Here is a 19572-nt window from a genome sequence, read left to right on the forward strand (position 1 = left end):
AGGCAGTTAGTATGCTGTTTTGGTGACGTGTGGCGGTATCTTGGGAGTTATAGATGTAGGCTGGTTGCCAGTAGACTTCAGTACTTCTCTCATGAGAGACCTATGCAACTCAACTGTGATGAAAGGAGATGTGCTTATGCAGGTCTGCAATGGCTAAAGTCTACGAGGTTTAGATCAGTGTGACAGCACAGACTTGTTGTTGATTACCATTATATTTGCAATTTAAACTGTACATACTGTAGTATATATGATGAGAACAACGTAAACGTGCAGCTGAGAGATGCGCAACCTGATGGAAAAATGGATCGCTACTGTGTTTCAGGTTATCTATTCTCCCAACTTTAAACTCATATATCACCCCATGACCCAAGTTTAAGCCAAATTTATGATAAATTATAGCTAAAATTATTACCTAAATTAAAACGGGTGATGTGTAAAATATTGTTGATCACAATATAAGTTACCCTATCACTTGTGAAGATATTTCACAAAATACATGATACTTTTGTAATATTTAAACTGAAAGTTATGGTAGTTTTATTTTTAACAATATTAGCTGTAAAGTAATTTATTTGTAGCTCTTGTACAGATAATTTTTAACATGTTTTATTTTGGCAAGTTTAATCTTGGATGTGAAAACAAATTTGCTGTATTTTAGAAATGCAGGACATTTTTTTTTCCTTAGCTTAAGGTTTATGCTTAATAGTCTTGGTATCCAAGTACTAGATAAAGCTGGACCCTGGATTGTATTAATCCTATACAAAATACCAAGTGATGTAATTTAGGGAGATAACTTGACAACCTTTAAAAAGTAACTTAATGAAATCTAGGACAACTAGACTAGTTACAAAGTACAAAAGCTGAAATTGCCCCTGATTTGCAAAGCTTTGGTTGGTTTTTCATTACTTCAAATGCTTCCTTAAGAGACTAAAAAGTAAAAGTCCTCTTTAGAGATGTAGTGTGAGTTTCATCCATTAAGCCACGTCATACTAGTCCGGGCGATAGGCATTTCAAACTTGTATCTGCAGTAACAGATGCATTGCAGACATTGAACCTAAAAATGATGATAAATCTTCTAAAGGCACATATACACACACACCCTCTCATGGATGTAAATTGCCTATTTCTGACGGTCACTATTTCCTATTTTAGCTCTCAGCAATGTTAAACCACAGTGTAGTAAGTGTGTGCATGCCTAATATTTTTCCTAAAATTCTACAATGTGTGTTACACGCAGCCTGCCTTGATTTTTCACGCTTTTTTTCTCTTTCTCACCTCATTCTTTTGATTTTTTTCTTTGATATCTCAGTGTTTGAATAGTCAAAATGTAAAGATTTAAAGTGGCCGGTCATGACTACCCCACAGTGTATGTTCTTTATGCATGTGTTGACTTTTTTTTTTCCTTGTTTTTTGTGAAAAGGTTATTTTTAAAAATGTGAAGGGTTAGTACATTGCAACTGCAACATAACAATAACAATGAATACCTTCACTCACTGCATTATACTACATTTAAGAAATGAATACTATTGTGAAACATATACATCTGTGCCATGTTGTACTGGATGAAATAAAGCTGCATATCATTCTTTAAATCTATATATATTCTGTCTGTTGAGGTTTCAAGTCCCAAATGATGGTGCACCCCTTTACTCTCAGGACATTTGATCAATAAACTCTGCTGTTGTGCCATTTGAAAGAATGGTGAGGCCAAGAGCAAAATTAACAAGCAAGAAGTCTCAAATCCCACATGTCCTTCTCTACACGCTGTTCATATTGATCTGTAAATACTTTTCTAGTGTCTCTAGTAGAAAAAAAAACTAAATGTCCAAAAAGAAAATGGCATGGTAATAAAATATAAAAAAACTGCTCTGCCACACCTGTGTGGAGGGCGCCTAGTCTCATTCTGCATCCTGTTTACTTTTACTTTACTTTTGGAATTTGTGTATGTTGTGTATTGCAGTATGTGTTGGCAGTTGGGAGCTCAGTATTTCATGCTATGTTCTATGGAGAGCTTGCAGAAGACCAGGATGAAATTCGAATCCCAGATGTTGAACCAGCTGCTTTTCTTGCAATGCTTAAGTAAGTTCTTATTTATTTAAATTCCATTTCTCAATTACTTCTCATTGGTCTAAATACACATTTTATAGTACTGTTGTGATATGGAAAATGTGCCAAGCCTTGTTATTTGACATTATAACTGGATTTGCACAATTCTTTTGAAGGCTTGAATATTTATTAGTGATGCATTTGTTTAATTTCATATTTAGATGTTACTGATTCATCAAGACTTAAAAAGTGCTTTGTAGACTTCATTATTAATGTAATTTGGCAAATATATACTTTTACTGTCATTCTTCCTTCTGATTTGACTATACTTGTTTTTAAATGGCATACATCCATCACAGTGAACAAATAAAAATACATATACCAGAAGCAGACAGAAGTGCTGTGTTCTATACTGTATTGTGAAATTTAGTTTTTTATGTATATTTTAAATTTATGGGTGAAAAATGCAAGTGATCTGTGTACAGCAGTGAGTCATTTCACATTAAAATCAAGCATTCATGGTCTTATTTATATCTCTGTTGTGAAATGGATGATTAATGCCTGCACAAGTTCAATCATTAACAAAATGTGTTAGGTGCTTTTTTAATTTTATAGACTTTATGCTGCCAATTTTAGACATTCTTTAATCAATAACAGTTTTAGCACTAATGTCTTTACTGTTGCTAAGAGTGCGGGTCATACTTCTCAAAATTAACCTTGAAGTTCCTGAAGAGAGTATTTTGAATCGTAGGTAATTAACTTTGTCGGTCTGTAGTAGTGGTTTTTAAATACATTTACTGCAACGGAAAACCTATATGTATAGTATGTGTGATTTTTGGGACACACTTACTGTTTCCTTACGCCTGATTCCGAATAATGGGTCCAGAGTATCATTAAAGAAAGCAGAGTGCTTAGCAGACTGGAACCTTTCAGTGTGCACTTACTGCTTATTGTTGAACAGACACACAGTATTTTACAAAGGACACAACCTAATAGTAGTGTTTGATCTATTGTATCAGCATTCATACTTACTGTCCACCTTATCCTTTCCTTCAGCAAAATGTAAGTGCCTATTAGAGTCTAAAAAGTCTTTGCTGGTGGAGACTGGGACATTACTGAGGAAGACGTGCAGCCAGAGTTTAATTGGATGGATTCATGTTTTGTAATGATTTTGTGTGGTGGACTACATTCAAAGTCTCACACGCATAACTAAAATACTAACACAAGTTGCACATGGGACTTAAATAATAAACCTCAGTTTGCACTTCACTTACCAGAAGTGTGACGGAGTAAAGCATGGTTTACATATATTATTATTTTTTTTTTAATGGCATGGTACAATATACATTTTCTGTCATATTGAAGTTTCTATTTTATAGTGTTCTCAGCAGCACATAAATTTCCATGGTGTCCTCTAGCCATGGTTCACATCATCTTTATCTGTTTTCAAGTTTATATGTGTGTAAAGTATACATGCTTGTACTCTGTTCATACAAGTCCTTACTTGATGAAGACCTAAAAGTTGCAGCATGCTGAGCTCCTCATGGTTCACTTTATGAAATGAATGAGTTTTAGAAGATGAATTTAATCCTTTTTACATACTAAGACTTGTACCCCAATAGTGTACTTGACCTCAATTTCTTTTTATCTGTTCTCAAGTTCTTTTGAATATGTTTAGTTTAGTATGAGCATGAGAGTTGTTTTTATGATAAAAATACTTTTTATTTGATATAAATCCAGCTGGCATAATAATATTCTGATAGGATATTGTTGCCCGAGGATGAGTCAAGTCAGTCATTACCTGTTGCACCAAATAAGATACTGTATATCTTAATTAAATTTATGGCCTGATGCCCATGGCTAGGCTTAAAATTAAGTTTTTTAAATAAGAGATTCGCATCCATTCATGTTTTCTGAACCATCTTAATCCAATTTAGAATAATGGGAAGACAGTGCCTATTCTAGTAACACTGGGCACAAGGCAGCATTAGAAGCTGGTGAGGGTGCCAGTCTAGCACAAGGCAAACTTGCAGTTCACATCCCCACTCAATAATTAATATCAGATCAATTTCAGAACATCATTTTTGGGATATAGGAGAACTAGCATTCAAATCCTTTCCTTTTAAAGGAAGCAGCAATAAACCCTGTGCCACAATGCTCTCTACCATGGTAAAATTCTTGGTACAAAAATTCATGTTGAGTAAAACAACTTTTAAGTGTTTCTGTTCCTTAATGCTAGAATCCCTGAAGCCTATGAAAAAACTTGTAATCCTGGGCCACCTTAAATTCCTTTGCACCTCTCCATTAGCGTCTCTTGTTTTGCAAATGTGTCAATCAGCACAAGCCGCTGAAGTCAACTCAGGCAAAAAGTTCTTCTAGCTCAAATCTTGTTTATCTCGGTGTGAGGTGCTGGAGTTGCATAGGGTAAATAAGTGGGTAGTGCAGTGGTAAGAGCTGCTGACTTATAATCAAGAGGTCACGGGTTTGAGCCTGGCTACTAACTAGAATTACCGTTTTGAGTAGTGAGCTGCTTTTATTGTTGTTATAGAATAAAAACATACATTTGATTTGAGTCTGTAACAGCTGGTGTAAATTTATGGGACTCATAAGGGTTAGTGTTTATTTTTTTTTTCCTTCTTTTTCTTCAGTTTTATTCTCTGTCACATTCACAATCCCCTCTTCCCCCCCATTCCCCCCCCCCAACTGACACTGTTCTTTTCAAATAAAGATGTGCTCTAATAGAGGTAAACTCCGATTAGTATGAGGGTTCTGCATCGGAGAAAGAGAACAGAAGCCCTCCTCGCAAGAAACGTCCACTCACCCATAAGAATGATGCAGCTGCACCAGGCATAAAAGCGTAAGATGGCAACGTTTGGATGCAGCAAGAGGTTGGGCGTTGTCCTGCCAGTGGATATTATTGGTCAATCTGCCACGCATATGCTTCAATAAAACAGCAGGGCATGCAGAGCTCGCCAAAGTATCGTGCAAAGTTCTGTTTGTGAGTGTTTTGTGATGGTCTTTATATGAAAAACATTTATGTTACTTACATGGAAGCAGTTTTGAATGTTATTTACCTTGCTTTATTTTCTTATCTCCCCATAGCGTAAAAGTCAAGTAGACTGTAGAGCATCCTGTGTTTGATCGACACGAGCATGCTGACAAACTACATGTGCAATGCCACTCCTTATTCAGGAAAAGATCACAGTCGTCCCACGGGAGAAAGGCTTTCCAAAGCTAAGGTCATAAAGCTTATGAAACTGTAACAACAGTTGTATAAAGTGGGACGGGAGTCTTCACAAATTATATGCTTCATGTCAGAATTTTGTCGTTAGTACTGTAACATGAAAAAAGTTTGTTTTAGGTATGTGTTCAACATTTCTTGCATTTCTTGTCATCCTACATTTACATAAATCATTGTAGACAGGGAACACACGTGAAATGCATGTGTTCCAAATAACGATATATTATTTACCGTGTACAACTCCAGGCACCTCACACACAGATAAACCAGATTTGAGCTGGGAGAACTTTTTGCCCGAATTGACAGTGGCGCTGAGGGTGATGGGATAGCAGGATGCTTGCTGCTTGTGGTGTTCGACACACTTACAAAACAAAAAACACTAATGGAGAGGTGTGAAGGAATTTAAGGTGGCCCGGGATTACAATTTTTTTTTTTTTTTTTGTAGGCTTAAGGGTTTCTAGTGTTAACTATATGGGTGACCTTCTTGTCTCACTTTTTTTTTTTTGATCTTGAACAGGGTTGCGGGTTTTATTGTGGTTTAAGAAGGGATGGTCCTGCCCCAGCTATCACAGTATGAACATACACGCACACATACTTGTATATTTTTATCTTTTAAAATAACTAAGCATGTAAAATGTACATTATAGTGATCTTACATTACCTACACACTTGTGAAGACTCATAGCAGTCATCATTCAGTATGTTTACATGCACTCATAAAAATGGAAAAAAATGGAATAATGTGAGTAATCCAGTTAAAGCAGAATGCTGTGTTTTTTTTTTTTTTGTTTGTTTTTTGCGTTTGCGTTTCTTCCTTTCCTAGATTCCCCTGACATCATTAAAATGTGCACCATGAATCCAAAAACAAGTATGAAGCCTGTGGTAATTTTCCTCTGTTTTTTAAATTCATTTATTTCTTCATGTGATATATAGTAAATAAAATCCGTCCCTATTTTACATCCTTGGCCTGAGCAGAGGATGATTGGCAGTATGAAAAATGGCTCTACATCACTGCACCTGATCACGCTTTTTTAACATATCTATAGCAAATAGCTCAATGAAAACTAAACTAACATGTTATAAACATGTTTCTGTTACCAAACTGTACTTCGCCCACTCTTTTCTGCTTGGCTGTTTGCATGAGCCCAGCAAAAGAGAGGTGTAACAATACATTTGCTTCTTGCCTTCTACCCATTGCTGCTGAGATACAGTAACAATAACGCAGGTATTTTTACTTCAGTATAATAAGTATGTATTGCATTTGTCTACCTGCTACTTGAAATGGTAATCGGACTATTCAACGCACGTTACTTTTAACAATTTACCTGCAAAACTTCCACTAACATTTTTCAGCTGTGCTTAGCATATTAGCAGATATTTAGATTATTTCAACCTGAAGGAGAAATATTGAGATTATCTGAACATTTGTTCTGTCAATGGTTCTATTAGTAGCTGTTAAAAGCATGTGTGAAGCTAGCACATGCACAGGTTGACAGAGTGCAATTGGGCATGCACAGACTACTAAATTCTTAACCGTAACCTAGTTAAGGTTTTACATGACCAAATAACTGGGTTACTCACAGGGAAATGTATGTCTCTTAACCAAGTTTCTCGAGACCAATAATCCGGTTTCTGTAATCAGAATAAGGGTTTACAAATGGGACTAATATTGACAAATGCTAAAATTTTCTTAGACTTGTACATCCTAAATTCTCTCAAATTTGTAATTCACATTTTCAGTTCTTAAATATGTAATGAATAGGGTGTTGGTAGTGTAGCTGTAGAATTTTCTATCTCATTGCATTATTATTATTTATTATTTTTTTCTTAGTGTTGTAAGAATAGTTATCCATTATTTCACACATTAAGCTTCTTGTGTTGTGAATAGCACTTTGGGCAAGATCCAGCATATAGAAATGATTTCTATGACCTGCTATCACACCTCCTTTACTCCAGTTTTTCAAGTGTAGTTTTCGCTGTGCGTTTGTGCTCATTGAGAAAATGTCTTGTGTGTTTCATTGCAGTCTGATGCCTCTACTTGCCCATCTTGTCCATATCCTGTATTTAACATGAGAATACAATAATCATAATGAAACCTGCATCTAAGCCCAGCAGCATGATAGTAACAAATACAAAGTTCAGTGCATCAAAATACAATGATAAAATGTGCATATTTTTTACCTCTTAAAAAAGTTGTGTTTCAAAACGCTGCTCATCATTTCTGTGTTGGAACTGGCAGACAGTTTATATTCAACTTTAAAAGAAAATAAATAAATGAAAGAGAAAACTGATTACTAAGTCAATAGTAAATACAGAATGTCTGTTGCATATGTATTCTAATCCATAAATTTTGTTTGATGGAAGCTCCTGTGGCAGATTTTCCAACCTTAACACGGTTTGAGTGAATTCCTACGTCCATTGTTGCTAATTTTCTTGTCAGATCCAGTGTTTAAAGTTGATTTGACAAATCTTTTATGGACTGAACTTTTGACATGTTTTTGTGTATGTCGGTTTCTGGTTTTCATTCACTTGAAGAAATAGTCTTATTCTTAAATCACAAAAGTGTAGCCTTCACCTTGTGCTACTTTTTACAAATCTTGTTTTCTTTTCAAGTTTATAGCAATATGAAAACGTTTGCTTACTCATTTCCACCTTTCTTTGCCATGCCCCATAGCTTGTTGTTATATAGTAAGAATGGATCTGGTTGGGAGATGAGTTATGTTGCTTTAAGTTTCTGTTTTGTCTAAATCTGGCAAAATAACCACCTGTTACATGTTTGCCCTGTACTGCATATACCATACAAGACACAATAGTTGACCCATAATAAATTAATTTTATTTTTCAGATACCTAACTTTTCAAGCTCCGAGTACTGCTTGCATCTATAAAATTATAATGAAACCAGAGAATAACACTTAATACAAATAGAAAAAAAACGTTTCTGGTAAAGCCCAAAAACACAGTGTAATGTATGTGTCAGTCAACTGAAAAACAGAGTTTCTTTCCTTACTTTATTATTGTATATTTTTGCAATGAATGGAGTTGTCTTTTTATACAAAATAGCAGTAGTAGTACATAAAGGTTGTTGAGTGAACAAAGACAGGTAGGATTCCTTTTATTGTAATGTGCAAGGCATTCAAACATGCAGTCTTCAGAGGTGAAAAAGTTATGGTCCCAATATACTCAACCAACTTAAAATCAGCCTTTTAATTACTTTGCATAGAGAGGCAGGTGTTAGCCGTGCTGCCCAAATTCCACAAGATTGGGTTTTAATCCTGGCCCTGCCATATTCTTTCTCTGTGTGTGTATGTGTGTGTGTGTGTTTCTCTCCATCAGATACTCCAGTTTCTGCTCCATTATTTAGATGTTCTAACTTTGTTTGCTGTGAGAAATTGTGCTGTGTATATGAGAATATCATACAGTGGAGGGCCACCCTTTCCAGGTTTGTTACCTGAATTTTGCCCCAGAAAGGAAAATTGGTTTACACTTAGGATAATTCATGAAGACATTGAGACAAAAAAAGCTAAAATGGCATCTAGGTAGATAGTATGTATTTCTCTTACCTTAGTTTGGAGGCAGTGTTCACCACTCCATCATTGAAAGAACAAATGGTACAGATGGGCTATATTGCAATGCAGTAAGGCTCGCTGCTCATTAATAATGAGCGTTCAGTATAGCTTTCTTAGAATGCACCAGCACGATCCTCAAGTTCTCCTTAACATATGAAGATTAGAACTGTCTTGATGGCATTATCCTCTTTGTATTTGGATGAAATGAAAAAAGCATTTGTTTTGCACGGAGAACCTCATTCTGCTGGTGAAGCATGCAGGTTATTAGTTACTTAACAGTAAGCCCGCGATTCTCGAAAGAATCGCAAATCCAAGAATGGCAATCACTTTCTGTTCCCTCCGATATTTGGAGGGATGAAATATCATGGAGGGTGGGTGCGTCCGGGGAAAATTCATTTAATAAACATATCTGTATTAAAGCGGTTTCGTCTTGTGGAGCCGTGATCCCTTTGCCTCTGCTGACACCGACTGCTGGCACAGTGGATTACAACACGTTTAGTTTACAGGTTGTGTTGTTCGGGTTCTACCTACTGACTCTGGGAAGCCGCTGGGTTTGACTCTGGGGCGCTGAGGGGCTGTGCGCATGTGCCTCGGTGCGTCCTGCGTCCGGAATGAAAAGTGATGGAGGGCGGGAGTGTCCTGGTAAAGTTTTCATTGAATTAAATATAGATATTTGTACTAACATTAACCAATTTATTAAAATAAAAATGGAATTGTAATTGTTACATCATGTAAGTCCAAGTATGGCGGCTACGTTGACGTACGATTCTGCTAGTCATGAGGCGTGTTTCAGAAGCGCGTTGTAGGCGCCTTCGTGTATTGTTTTTATCCATGCAGTCTCGCATATATACTGTACAACCTGGCGTGCACGCTGTACCTCAGGTTTAGTTTACAGGCCGTAGCCATACGGGCTCGTTTGTGTATTACTAATCGTTGAGCTCTTTCGTTTTGGAGTCCGTGACTCCTTATTGTTTTTATCTATGCGGTCTCGTCTTTGTTGTTCTGTGGCCGTGTCATTAGGTAGATGTCGTTTACTGTTAGGAATCATAATTCAACTTACTTTTAATACTGATTTACCGTCATGTGATCCAAATATGCCACACTGACTGCTGGCACAGTGGAGTAGAGCAAGTTTAGTTTATAGGTTGTGTTGTTTGGGCGCCACCTACTGACTCTGGGAAGCCACACGTTTCAAATTATCAGCTCTGTGCATTGCTTGTTTTCAGGAAGGTTCATTCGTTGATAAACTGCGTCATCCAGATCTAACACGTACATTTGGGCAAATTTGCAGTGGTGATTTGGCTCAGGGTGCACTGTTCCAATCCCATGCATTTGACTCTGGGGCGCCGCGGCGCAGTGCGCATGCGCTTCGGTGCATCCGCCGTGCATAAATTAAACTGTCGTTTAGTAATATAGATATTCTTCTTATTTAGTGCTACTTCTGGATTAAAATGACTGACTGTTTTTGGTGCATTATTGGGCAACATTTGCTTTTTTTAACCTAAGAATGAAAATGTGACTAGCCTCACAGATCATTTAGCTTTTTGTATTGGCTTATAACTTATTTTCTTGTTTGTTATGGACAAAGATGTAAGCAAATGTCTCCTGAAAGAAACAGTCCAAGCCAGGATTGAAGAACAGTGCAAGTTTGACCTCCTCATGTGATTTCATCCTTATTTTATTAGTCCCTGAAAACATTAGTGAACTTTTGATGGACAATGTCAATGTATAGCAAGCTTCCAGTACAAAATCCTGAACTCGGAGGTTGGGGTATCCATCTACCTCTAGGAAATGCTAATTACCATCTTCAGTTAAAATGTTATGTCACATTTGAGCATGAACAATTTTAGTTTATGAGAGCATTTTCTGGAATCGTTTTATTTAACAACATTTTAAGAGGATATGTTTCATTTGTTGTGAGCATATCGTGTGACTTGATGTAGACTTTTTAATACGTATAACATGATTTTTTTTTTTCCATGGACATTTTTGATATTTGTTGCTGTCCAGCATTTGTCATAAACATTGATTATGTAAAAAACTTCATTTTCATTATTCATGAAAACATGAGAGTAGGACTTTTTTATGGTCATCATTACAAACTACTTTGAGTAAGTAACATAAATATATTTTTTGTATTGAATATTAAATTAAAACAAACTTGAAAGAAAAAGTCTGTTGTTTTTTGCAAACTGACAGTGATTGATATATACAGTAATTCTTCCATTATGTGGTCTGCATGTGGTCAGACTACAGTTTGTAGCTCTGTCGATGACTCTGTATACAGTACCTTTCAAAGAGCACCAGCAAAAAAATAGAGCACACAGTGTAAGAGTTTGATCCCATCAGTTTGTCTGTTTTTGTTTTTTCTACATGCTGTATTGGCTTGCTGTGCCTTATGAAGAACCTGGTTGGAGATGAATTTAAAATGCTCTTTTTTTTTTTTATTATCCTACTTTTGTGTCTGTGTTTAGTTGTTCTAAGAATATTTTGGATAATTAATATTGGTATAAGAGCTTCCATTATATTGATTGTTTACTGTTTGAGCTCTTATTCAGTTTCAGCACCTTTAGTTAATAGTTGTAAAATAAAAGTGATTCCTCTTTGTTTTTTCAACCCACATACTGTAATAAAGCTAAATTATTAATCTGATGATAGTGCTCTTAAATTGCTAAGATTGGCACAGTTCGATAAATAAGTAGGAAGGAATAAATAAAATCTGTGTGCTGTGCATGGATTATGTTCTTCGCCTACACAAATCAAGCTATATTTGAGAGTGCACTGACAGGTTTATAGTGGGTGAAAGGCAGTAAGAAATATGGTTGCATTTTATTGCTTATCAGCCACATTTAGAAATGTACATTCTTGCTTTGTTGGTTGTTTTTCATTCTGTGACAAAAATGCACATTTACAATTAGTCATTAAGTATGCAGATAAACCTTACTGTGCAGAATAGCAAACTTCACCATGTCATCACATTCTTGCACTACCCCCACTCTCCACTTCTCTGATCTCTCCTGAATGTGACCTCTTGAACATGAAATTTATATTGTAGGAGACACACAGGATGGACGAGCACACCAGCCAAGAGTCCAGATGATCCCTTACCTGGACTGGACACCTTGTGGGAATGTAAAGGTATCCTGGCCAAGAGAGAGAAGGAGGTTGCACCTGGAATTGGCAGCCTTAACGTGTGGCCGGACACCTTCCCTGGCCACGACAAAAGAGGAGGACAGGGAACAACTATCCCTGGGGGATGTTTATTCCCCCCAGGTGGTAGATGGCAGCAACCCTCTGTATCGGCACCCATTCAGGAACCAGCAGGAAATCCCAGGAGTTGTAGTGTGGCAGCACAAAGGGGCGCTACAGGGAGATGCACTCCCCAAAATATGAGACTTGCATATCACCCAGAAGTATTTCCAACAGGCAGTGGACCTAGCATCGGAAGTGCTCCTGGGTCCTCAATAAAAGGGACCTCACTCCCTTATCCAGGCGAACCTGGGAGGAAGGCAGGCAACACTCAACTGGAGGAGGGTAGTGCGGTGGTGAGAGAAGAGTATTGTGGAGAAAGAACCTATGATTTTGCTTGTGCTACTAAAAAAAACAAAAAAAAAAACCTTTATTTAAACCCAGGACTGTGTTCATGTTGGGGATTGGGGCTTGCTGACGCCCCTGGTTCTATATATATATATATATATATATATATATATATATATATATATATATTATAGTGGCAGACGGCCAGGTCCAATGCCCGGCCGGAATGCCCCTTTGACACTGGATCCAGGGGAGCAGCCATGGGAACGCATGGTGACAGCCCTCCTGGCTCAGGGCTCAGCCCTGTTGGGCTCCGTGGCCACCACCGGGAGGAGCTGCACGGCTTAATAAGCCCGTGTGGGCTGGAATTCAGCCATACCCGGAAGTGCAGCCTGAATTAGGTTAATTATCACCTGAAGCACTTCCGAGTGGGCTATAAGAACAGCCTGCAGCCACTACTCGAGGAGCCAGAGTCGGGAGGAGGATAACGCTTGCCAGGAGGAGTGGTGGTGAAGGAAGATTTGATGTTTTGTTGGTGCTTTAGTTTTTGTTTTGTGTGCTTCTGGGACTGTGTTGTGTCTGTGCGTACAAGGAAGGCGTAACCCACAGACTAAGAAATTAAATCTTTTTTGTTTACTTTTCACGTGCCTCCGTTGTCAGTCTGTGACAGGTCAGGTGCCTTTATATATACACTACTACAGTAATCCCTCCTCTATCGCGGGGGTTGTGTTCCAGGCCCCCCCAACAAACCCCCCCCCCGGGAAAGGTGAAAATCCGCGAAGTAGAAACCATATGTTTATAAGGTTATTTTTATATTGTCATGCTTGGGTCACAGATTTGCACAGAAATACGGGAGGTTGTAGAGAGACGTTAACTTTATTCAAACACTGCAAACAAACATTTGTCTCTTTTTCAAAAGTTTAAACTGTGCTCCATGACAAGACAGAGATGACAGTTCCGTCTCACAATTAAAAGAATGCAAACATATCTTCCTCTTCAAAGGAGTGTGCGTCAGGAGCAGAAAATGTCAGAGAGAGACAGAAAAAAGCAAACAAAAATCAATAGGACTGTTTGGCTTTTAAGTATGCGAAACACCGCCAGATAAAGCAGCTGCAAGGATGTACAATGTAAAGGTAGTCTTTCAGCATTTTTTAGAGGAGCGTCCGTATCCTCTAGGCCAGTGTGCGAACAGCCCCTCTGCTCACACCCCCTCCGTCAGGAGCAGAGAATGTCAGAGAGAGAGAGAGAGAGAGACAGAGAAAAGCAAATAATCAAAAATCAATACGTGCCCTTCGAGCTTTTAAGTATGCGAAGCACCGTGTGGGAAGAAGGGCGCAACGTGAAGGTAATCTTTCAGCATTTTTAGACGAGCGTCCGTATCGTCTAGGGGTGCAAACAGCCCCTCTGCTCACACCCCCTCCGTCAGGAGCAGAGAATGTCAGAGCGAGAGAGAGAGAAAAGCAAACAATCAAAAATCCTCTAGGGGTGCGAACAGCCCCCGTGCTCACAATATATTTGAGGAGTTTTATTTAATACGTAATACGCGCTCTGGTTGGGTAGCTTCTCAGCCATTTGCCAATAGCGTCCCGTGTATGCAATCAACTGGGCAAACCAACTGAGGAAGCATGTACCAGAAATTAAAAGACCCATTGTCTGCAGAAATCCGTGAACCAGCAAAAAATCCGCGATATATATTTAAATATGCTTACATATAAAATCCGCGATAGAGTGAAGCCGCGAACGTCGAAGCGCGATATAGCGAGGGATAACTGTATATATAAAGTAGTTTTTATTCCTGAGCTTTCAACCCCTGCCAGGGGTCTTCATCAGAGGATAATGCTTAGGCTTACAAGAATCAAAGGCAATGTATAGCAAAAAATTACGTGGAGGGAGTGGGGGAGGTGGCTAAGTCAGTGTGATTTGGGGGGGGGGGGTAATTCGGTGTACAGTTTATTTATTATGAACATATTCTTCTTAAGTTTGCATATGCTGGGTTTATGTCCAAGTGTCTGTTGATGGTGTTCTCATTTGATAGCCAAGATTCGGCCAGCTCTCTGGCACTTTTAGTACTGGCCTTAAATTTTACTTGTACATTGTCCCAGTTAAATGTATGTCCTGTTGATTTAGTATGCGTATAGATCAATGAAAGTAAGTCCTTTCTTCTGACGCCGTTGCAATGTTCCTGTATACGTGTTGCGATTCTTTTTGAAATTTGTCCTATGTATACTGCTGAGGAAGAACTGCATGGAATACTATAAACTGCGTTTTGTGTTTCTGCTGTCGATTAGTTTTTAGCATTAAAGGGGACCATGCGCAAATTATTCGTGGGTTTGTGTGCTATTCTGATGCCTGACTTGGCAAGGATGTGCGCCCTACCTTCAGACACCTTGTGGTGATAAGGGAGTGAGTGCCAGGTGGGGTGGGGGTTCTGATTCAAGTCGATTGTTTTCTGAGTTTTTTGGCGTCTTCTTTGTAAGCTACAATTAATGAATGTTTTTGAGTATCCGTTTGAAGTGAAAAGATGGAAGAGATAGCGTCTCTCATTCATTTTTGTTTCCTTCATTTTGCAATGGGTGTGGACTCTTCTGAATAGAGTTTTAACACAGCTCCGTTTGAGATACCGGGTGGTGGCTGGTGAAGTGTAATATCTTGTCTGCGTAGCATTCTTTACGGTAAACACTTGTGGTCAGGGTGGCGTCTTCCCCGGGGCCCTCCTCCCGGTTAGACGTGCCCAAAACACCTCACCAGGGAGGCGTCCAGGAGGCATCCTGATCAGATGCCCGAGCCACCTCATCTGACTCCTCTCGATGCGGAGGAGCAGCGGCTCTACTCTGAGCCCCTCCTGGATGATTGAGCTTCTCACCCTATCTTTAAGGGAAAGCCCAGACACCCTGCAGAGGAAACTCATTTCAGCCACTTGTATTTGCTATGTCGTTCTTTCGGTCAGTACCCATAGCTCATGACCATAGGGAAGGAACGTAGATCGACTGGTAAATTATGAGCTTTGCCTTGCGGCTCAGCTCCTTTTTCACCACGACAGACCGATGCAGAGCCCGCATCACTGCGGATGCTGCACCAATCCGCCTGTCAATCTCACGCTCTATTCTTCCCTCACTCGTGAACAAGATCCCGAAATACTTGAACTCCTCCATTTGGGGCAGGATCTCGCTCCCAACCCTGAGAGGGCATTCCACCCTTTTTCGGCTGAGGACCATGGTCTCGGATTTGGAGGTGCTGATTCCCATCCCAGCCACTTCACACTCTGCTGCGAACCAATCCAGACAGAGCTGAAGATCACGGCCTGATGAAGCAAACAGGACTTCTTACATATATATTATATATAATATATGTATGAAGTCCTGTTTGCTTCATATATAATGGAAGCGAAGGTCTGTGATACGGTTTGCATATTAGCAGCTGGAGATCCACAAAGGGAGAAAAAATGAATCACATATCATAAAGTAGTTTTTATTCCTGAGCTTTCAGCCCCTACCAGGAGCCTTCATCAGAGGATAATGCTTAGACTTACAAGAATCAAAGGCAATATATAGCACAGTTCATTGGGGGGGTACAGGTTGTAACGTTTTATTTATTATGACCCTGTTCTACTTAAGTTTGCATATGCTGGGTTTATGCCCAAATGTTTGTTAAAGGCATTTTTGTCTGATATACAGTGTGTGTGTGTATACAGTAATCCCTCCTCCATCGTGGGGGTTGCGTTCCAGAACCCCCTGCAAAAGGTGAAAATCCGCGAAGTAGAAACCATATGTTCATATGGTTCTTTTTATGTATTTTAAGCCCTTATAAACTCTCCCACACTATTATAAACATTTCCCACACAATTATACAGCATAAACCCTTTGTATTCTCTTAGATATTAGGTAAGATTCGTTGAAATTATGTATGTAAACACAGTTTATATACAGTAAAACCTAAATATTTTAAAGATATCAAGTGTCTCTGATATCACCTATGTTACAGCCATTACGACAGACGGGCCACCAGCAATAAATCCGTACAATGCAAGAAAAATTGTATACAGTAAAATGTGTGTACAGTGACAGTAAACTATGTACATGTAATAAGTACTGTACATAGATAATTAATTATGGTTACTCACCAACAATGACACGACGACTTGTCCGATAACGATGAGTTTAATTTTACTGCACAACAAAGGAGAGCGTTACAGCTCTTCTAAAGGAGCATCTTCAGGCGACTGTGTAGCACCGCCGTTGTTCTCCTTCCGGCAGTCTTCAATCCAAATCCCTAAAGCAGATTCCATCCAGACTACTGCCTTATTACGTCCACTTGCAACTCGTTTTGCGCCCTGGTTAAAGGACACTGCGGCCATAGATCTTATATGCTTTTCCTCCTTTTTAAATAAAAAGAATCGTGGACTCATTGATGCCGTAATGGTGTCCTGCAGCGGTGTAGCTGTTTCCTTCCTTCAACATATCCAAAACTTTTACCTTTTCTGCAATCATTTGCATCTTCTGTTGGCGCTTGGACATGGCCCCTGAAGCAGTAGCAGGAGCACATTAATGCTGAGTGAGTGAGATGAGACTTCCTGGTTAATGCAGCACTCCGTCGCTGAGCCAATCAGCACACAGGAACTTAACTGTGTGCTCCGATTAGGTAGCTTCTCAGTCATCCGCCAATAGCATCCCTTGTATGAAGTTAACTGGGCAAACCAACTGAGGAAGCATGTACCAGAAGTAAAAAGACCCATTGTCCGCGAAGCAGCGAAAAATCCGTGTTATATATTTAGATATGCCTACATATAAAATCCGCGATAGAGTGAAGCTGCGAAAGTCGAAGCACGATATAGCGAGGGATTACTGTATATGTATATATAATATGTGTGTGTATATATATATATATATATATATATAATATAATAAATAAAATAGCATACAGATGATCCTCAAAATTCTGGGGGGTTATGTTCCTAGAGCATCCTCAAATTTAAAATGTGGTCAAACATACCTATTTTTATCGTTTAAACCCTAAATATGCCTCCAAAACACTTTAATTTCATTTCAAACTCTGCTTAATACATTATCCTAAAAAAAAGAATGTAAAGGTAAACCCGTATACTTTGGTATGTGCTGTCGTTTTCTTTGGTATAAGTAGGGTAAATACGTAATAATTTAATAAAAAATACAGTAAAATGTATGGGTACTCACCAGTAATGAATGATATTGATTGAAGATGATGATGATGAATTAGCTGTGCAGTACGATGAAGATAGTGACTGCATAGCAAAGCAGAGGATTTACAACTCGGGTGGCTACTGCGGCATAACGTTTTAGTTCCTGGAGCAAATCCAGTAGTTCAACCTTCTCCTGGAGTGTCTTAAACTTCTTCTGGTGCTTAGGTTCATTGCCTGAAGCCTTAGAAGGTGCAAGGTGTTTGGGCGGCATCTTAGGGCTTTACGAAGAACAAAACAAAACACGAATACACTCGGCGAAACACTTGAGATAGCTACACAAGGTAAATTATTATGATGGTGGAATGCTGGGCTGCATCTGCCGGAGATGCGTCACAGGGCAGCAGTCAGTCAGCAGCAAGGAGAAATGAATAACGCTCTCGGATTGGGTACTTTCACCATCCCAAGCTGCGTTTCCTCTATGGTTTGTGTTGTCTCTACAGTACGGTATTGCCATGGAAAAAGCCATAAAAAAAATTGCGGAGGATATTTGCGGTTTCCGCTAACAGATATTAGTTAGGTTCTAAGGAAAAATCTGCGAACGACTGAGGCCATGAACTCTGAACCATGACTTTGTGGGGGTCTACTGTATACTGTTACTTAGTTTGGATAATTACAGATAGTGTCCTATGAAACCAGAGTGGTTCTTTCCCATGCACTACTCCATTGCATCCAGACAGTTTAGGACTATAAAAGCACATCAGTTATTTGTGAAGTTTAAATTAAGACCTTGGCGGTAAGACAACTGACATGGGAGAACACACCTCTTCCAAAGAGGATATATAGTAATACACCTAAGAACTGGGTCTTGTAGTATGTGTGGCAGCAATTAAGAGTAACCATCCTAGAAATCAAATGAAAGTCTGAGGTAGAGGGGAAAAAAAGGCCAAGCTACCCAGGACTCGCCTGTACATTTTGATACACGTTTTTTGGGCTATCAGTTCGATTCAATCGCTATAATTGAACACATCTGTAGTAGGGTTTTTTTTTTTTTTTTTTTTTTTGCTCTTCCCTATTGACCCAATCATGTTTTTTTTCTTTTTTTGTGTGTGTTATATTAAGTGTATGTGTGTATAATATGTATAATTGAATCTAATGAGATGCTCAGGGAATGCTAAGCAATTGCAGACGCAGTCGTGGTCTCATAGGTTTCAGTACCACAGTTGTGTCCACTGAATAGTATATGCTTGTAACTCTTTCTGCACGATTACTAAAGATTTCACTTGCATGAGTTCTTGTGCTTGCCTGTGGCATAATTTTATTATGCAGTGAGAGGAATGATTATGCAATGCTGATGAACATGTTAGGTTGTTTTCTTCCTTACCCTCTCGTTAGTGTATTTTGTAATTATATAACAAACACATTTCCGATTAAAGGGTAAAGCAGATGTTTTTTTTTTTTGCTGAGTTAGCAGTGATTCCAGGAAACAAAATTCTATGTACTCTGGCCAATTCCTTTTAGCATCATACTAGTAAAGTAATGTATCAAGGTTGTAAGCCATAGAAGACTAACCTATCCTCACTTGTCTAACCTCACCACTCTGGATAATTGAAAATGTTGTAGTAAGCACCCTTGTTGAGTAGAGGACAGTGAACTGTCAACAGAAAACCAAAAAGTAAATGCATGTTTTAATTTTTCGTAAATGCCAGATTTATTTTAAAATAGGGCTTTGCTGAAACTTATCACATGTACGTTCCTCCTTTAATTCACCCATGACCAGTTGAAATTTGTTGCAGTGCAGAGAATACTGCCCATATACGCTATGCAAACTAAGGAAGTGTATTCCAACATGAGAATGGTATCCTAAGGCACCTTATCCACAAAGCCAAATGTTCTGCATACTCCGTTAGCTAGTGATTCACTTGCTCAGCTGATCAGTATGTGCAAGCATGTTGTATTATTATGAGATGGTGACCACTGTATACAAATTGTGTAATTAATGTGCAGTGCTGTCTTTATTTTTAATTA

At 38.7% G+C, this 19572-nt stretch overlaps 1 protein-coding gene across 2 annotated transcripts in view; it reads left to right on the forward strand.

The window, feature by feature from the left end:
• The window catches only part of btbd3b (BTB (POZ) domain containing 3b), a 61182-nt gene that overhangs the window by 25867 nt on the left and 15743 nt on the right, over positions 1-19572 (forward strand). For both annotated transcript variants that reach the window (XM_028820443.2, XM_028820442.2), the window contains one exon: positions 1961-2079. In XM_028820443.2, the coding sequence (XP_028676276.1) occupies positions 1961-2079 (119 nt within the window). The remainder of the gene's footprint in view (positions 1-1960; positions 2080-19572) is intronic.

This window comes from Erpetoichthys calabaricus, chromosome 15 (genome assembly GCF_900747795.2).
Source record: "Erpetoichthys calabaricus chromosome 15, fErpCal1.3, whole genome shotgun sequence".
Lineage (NCBI taxonomy): Eukaryota > Metazoa > Chordata > Cladistia > Polypteriformes > Polypteridae > Erpetoichthys > Erpetoichthys calabaricus.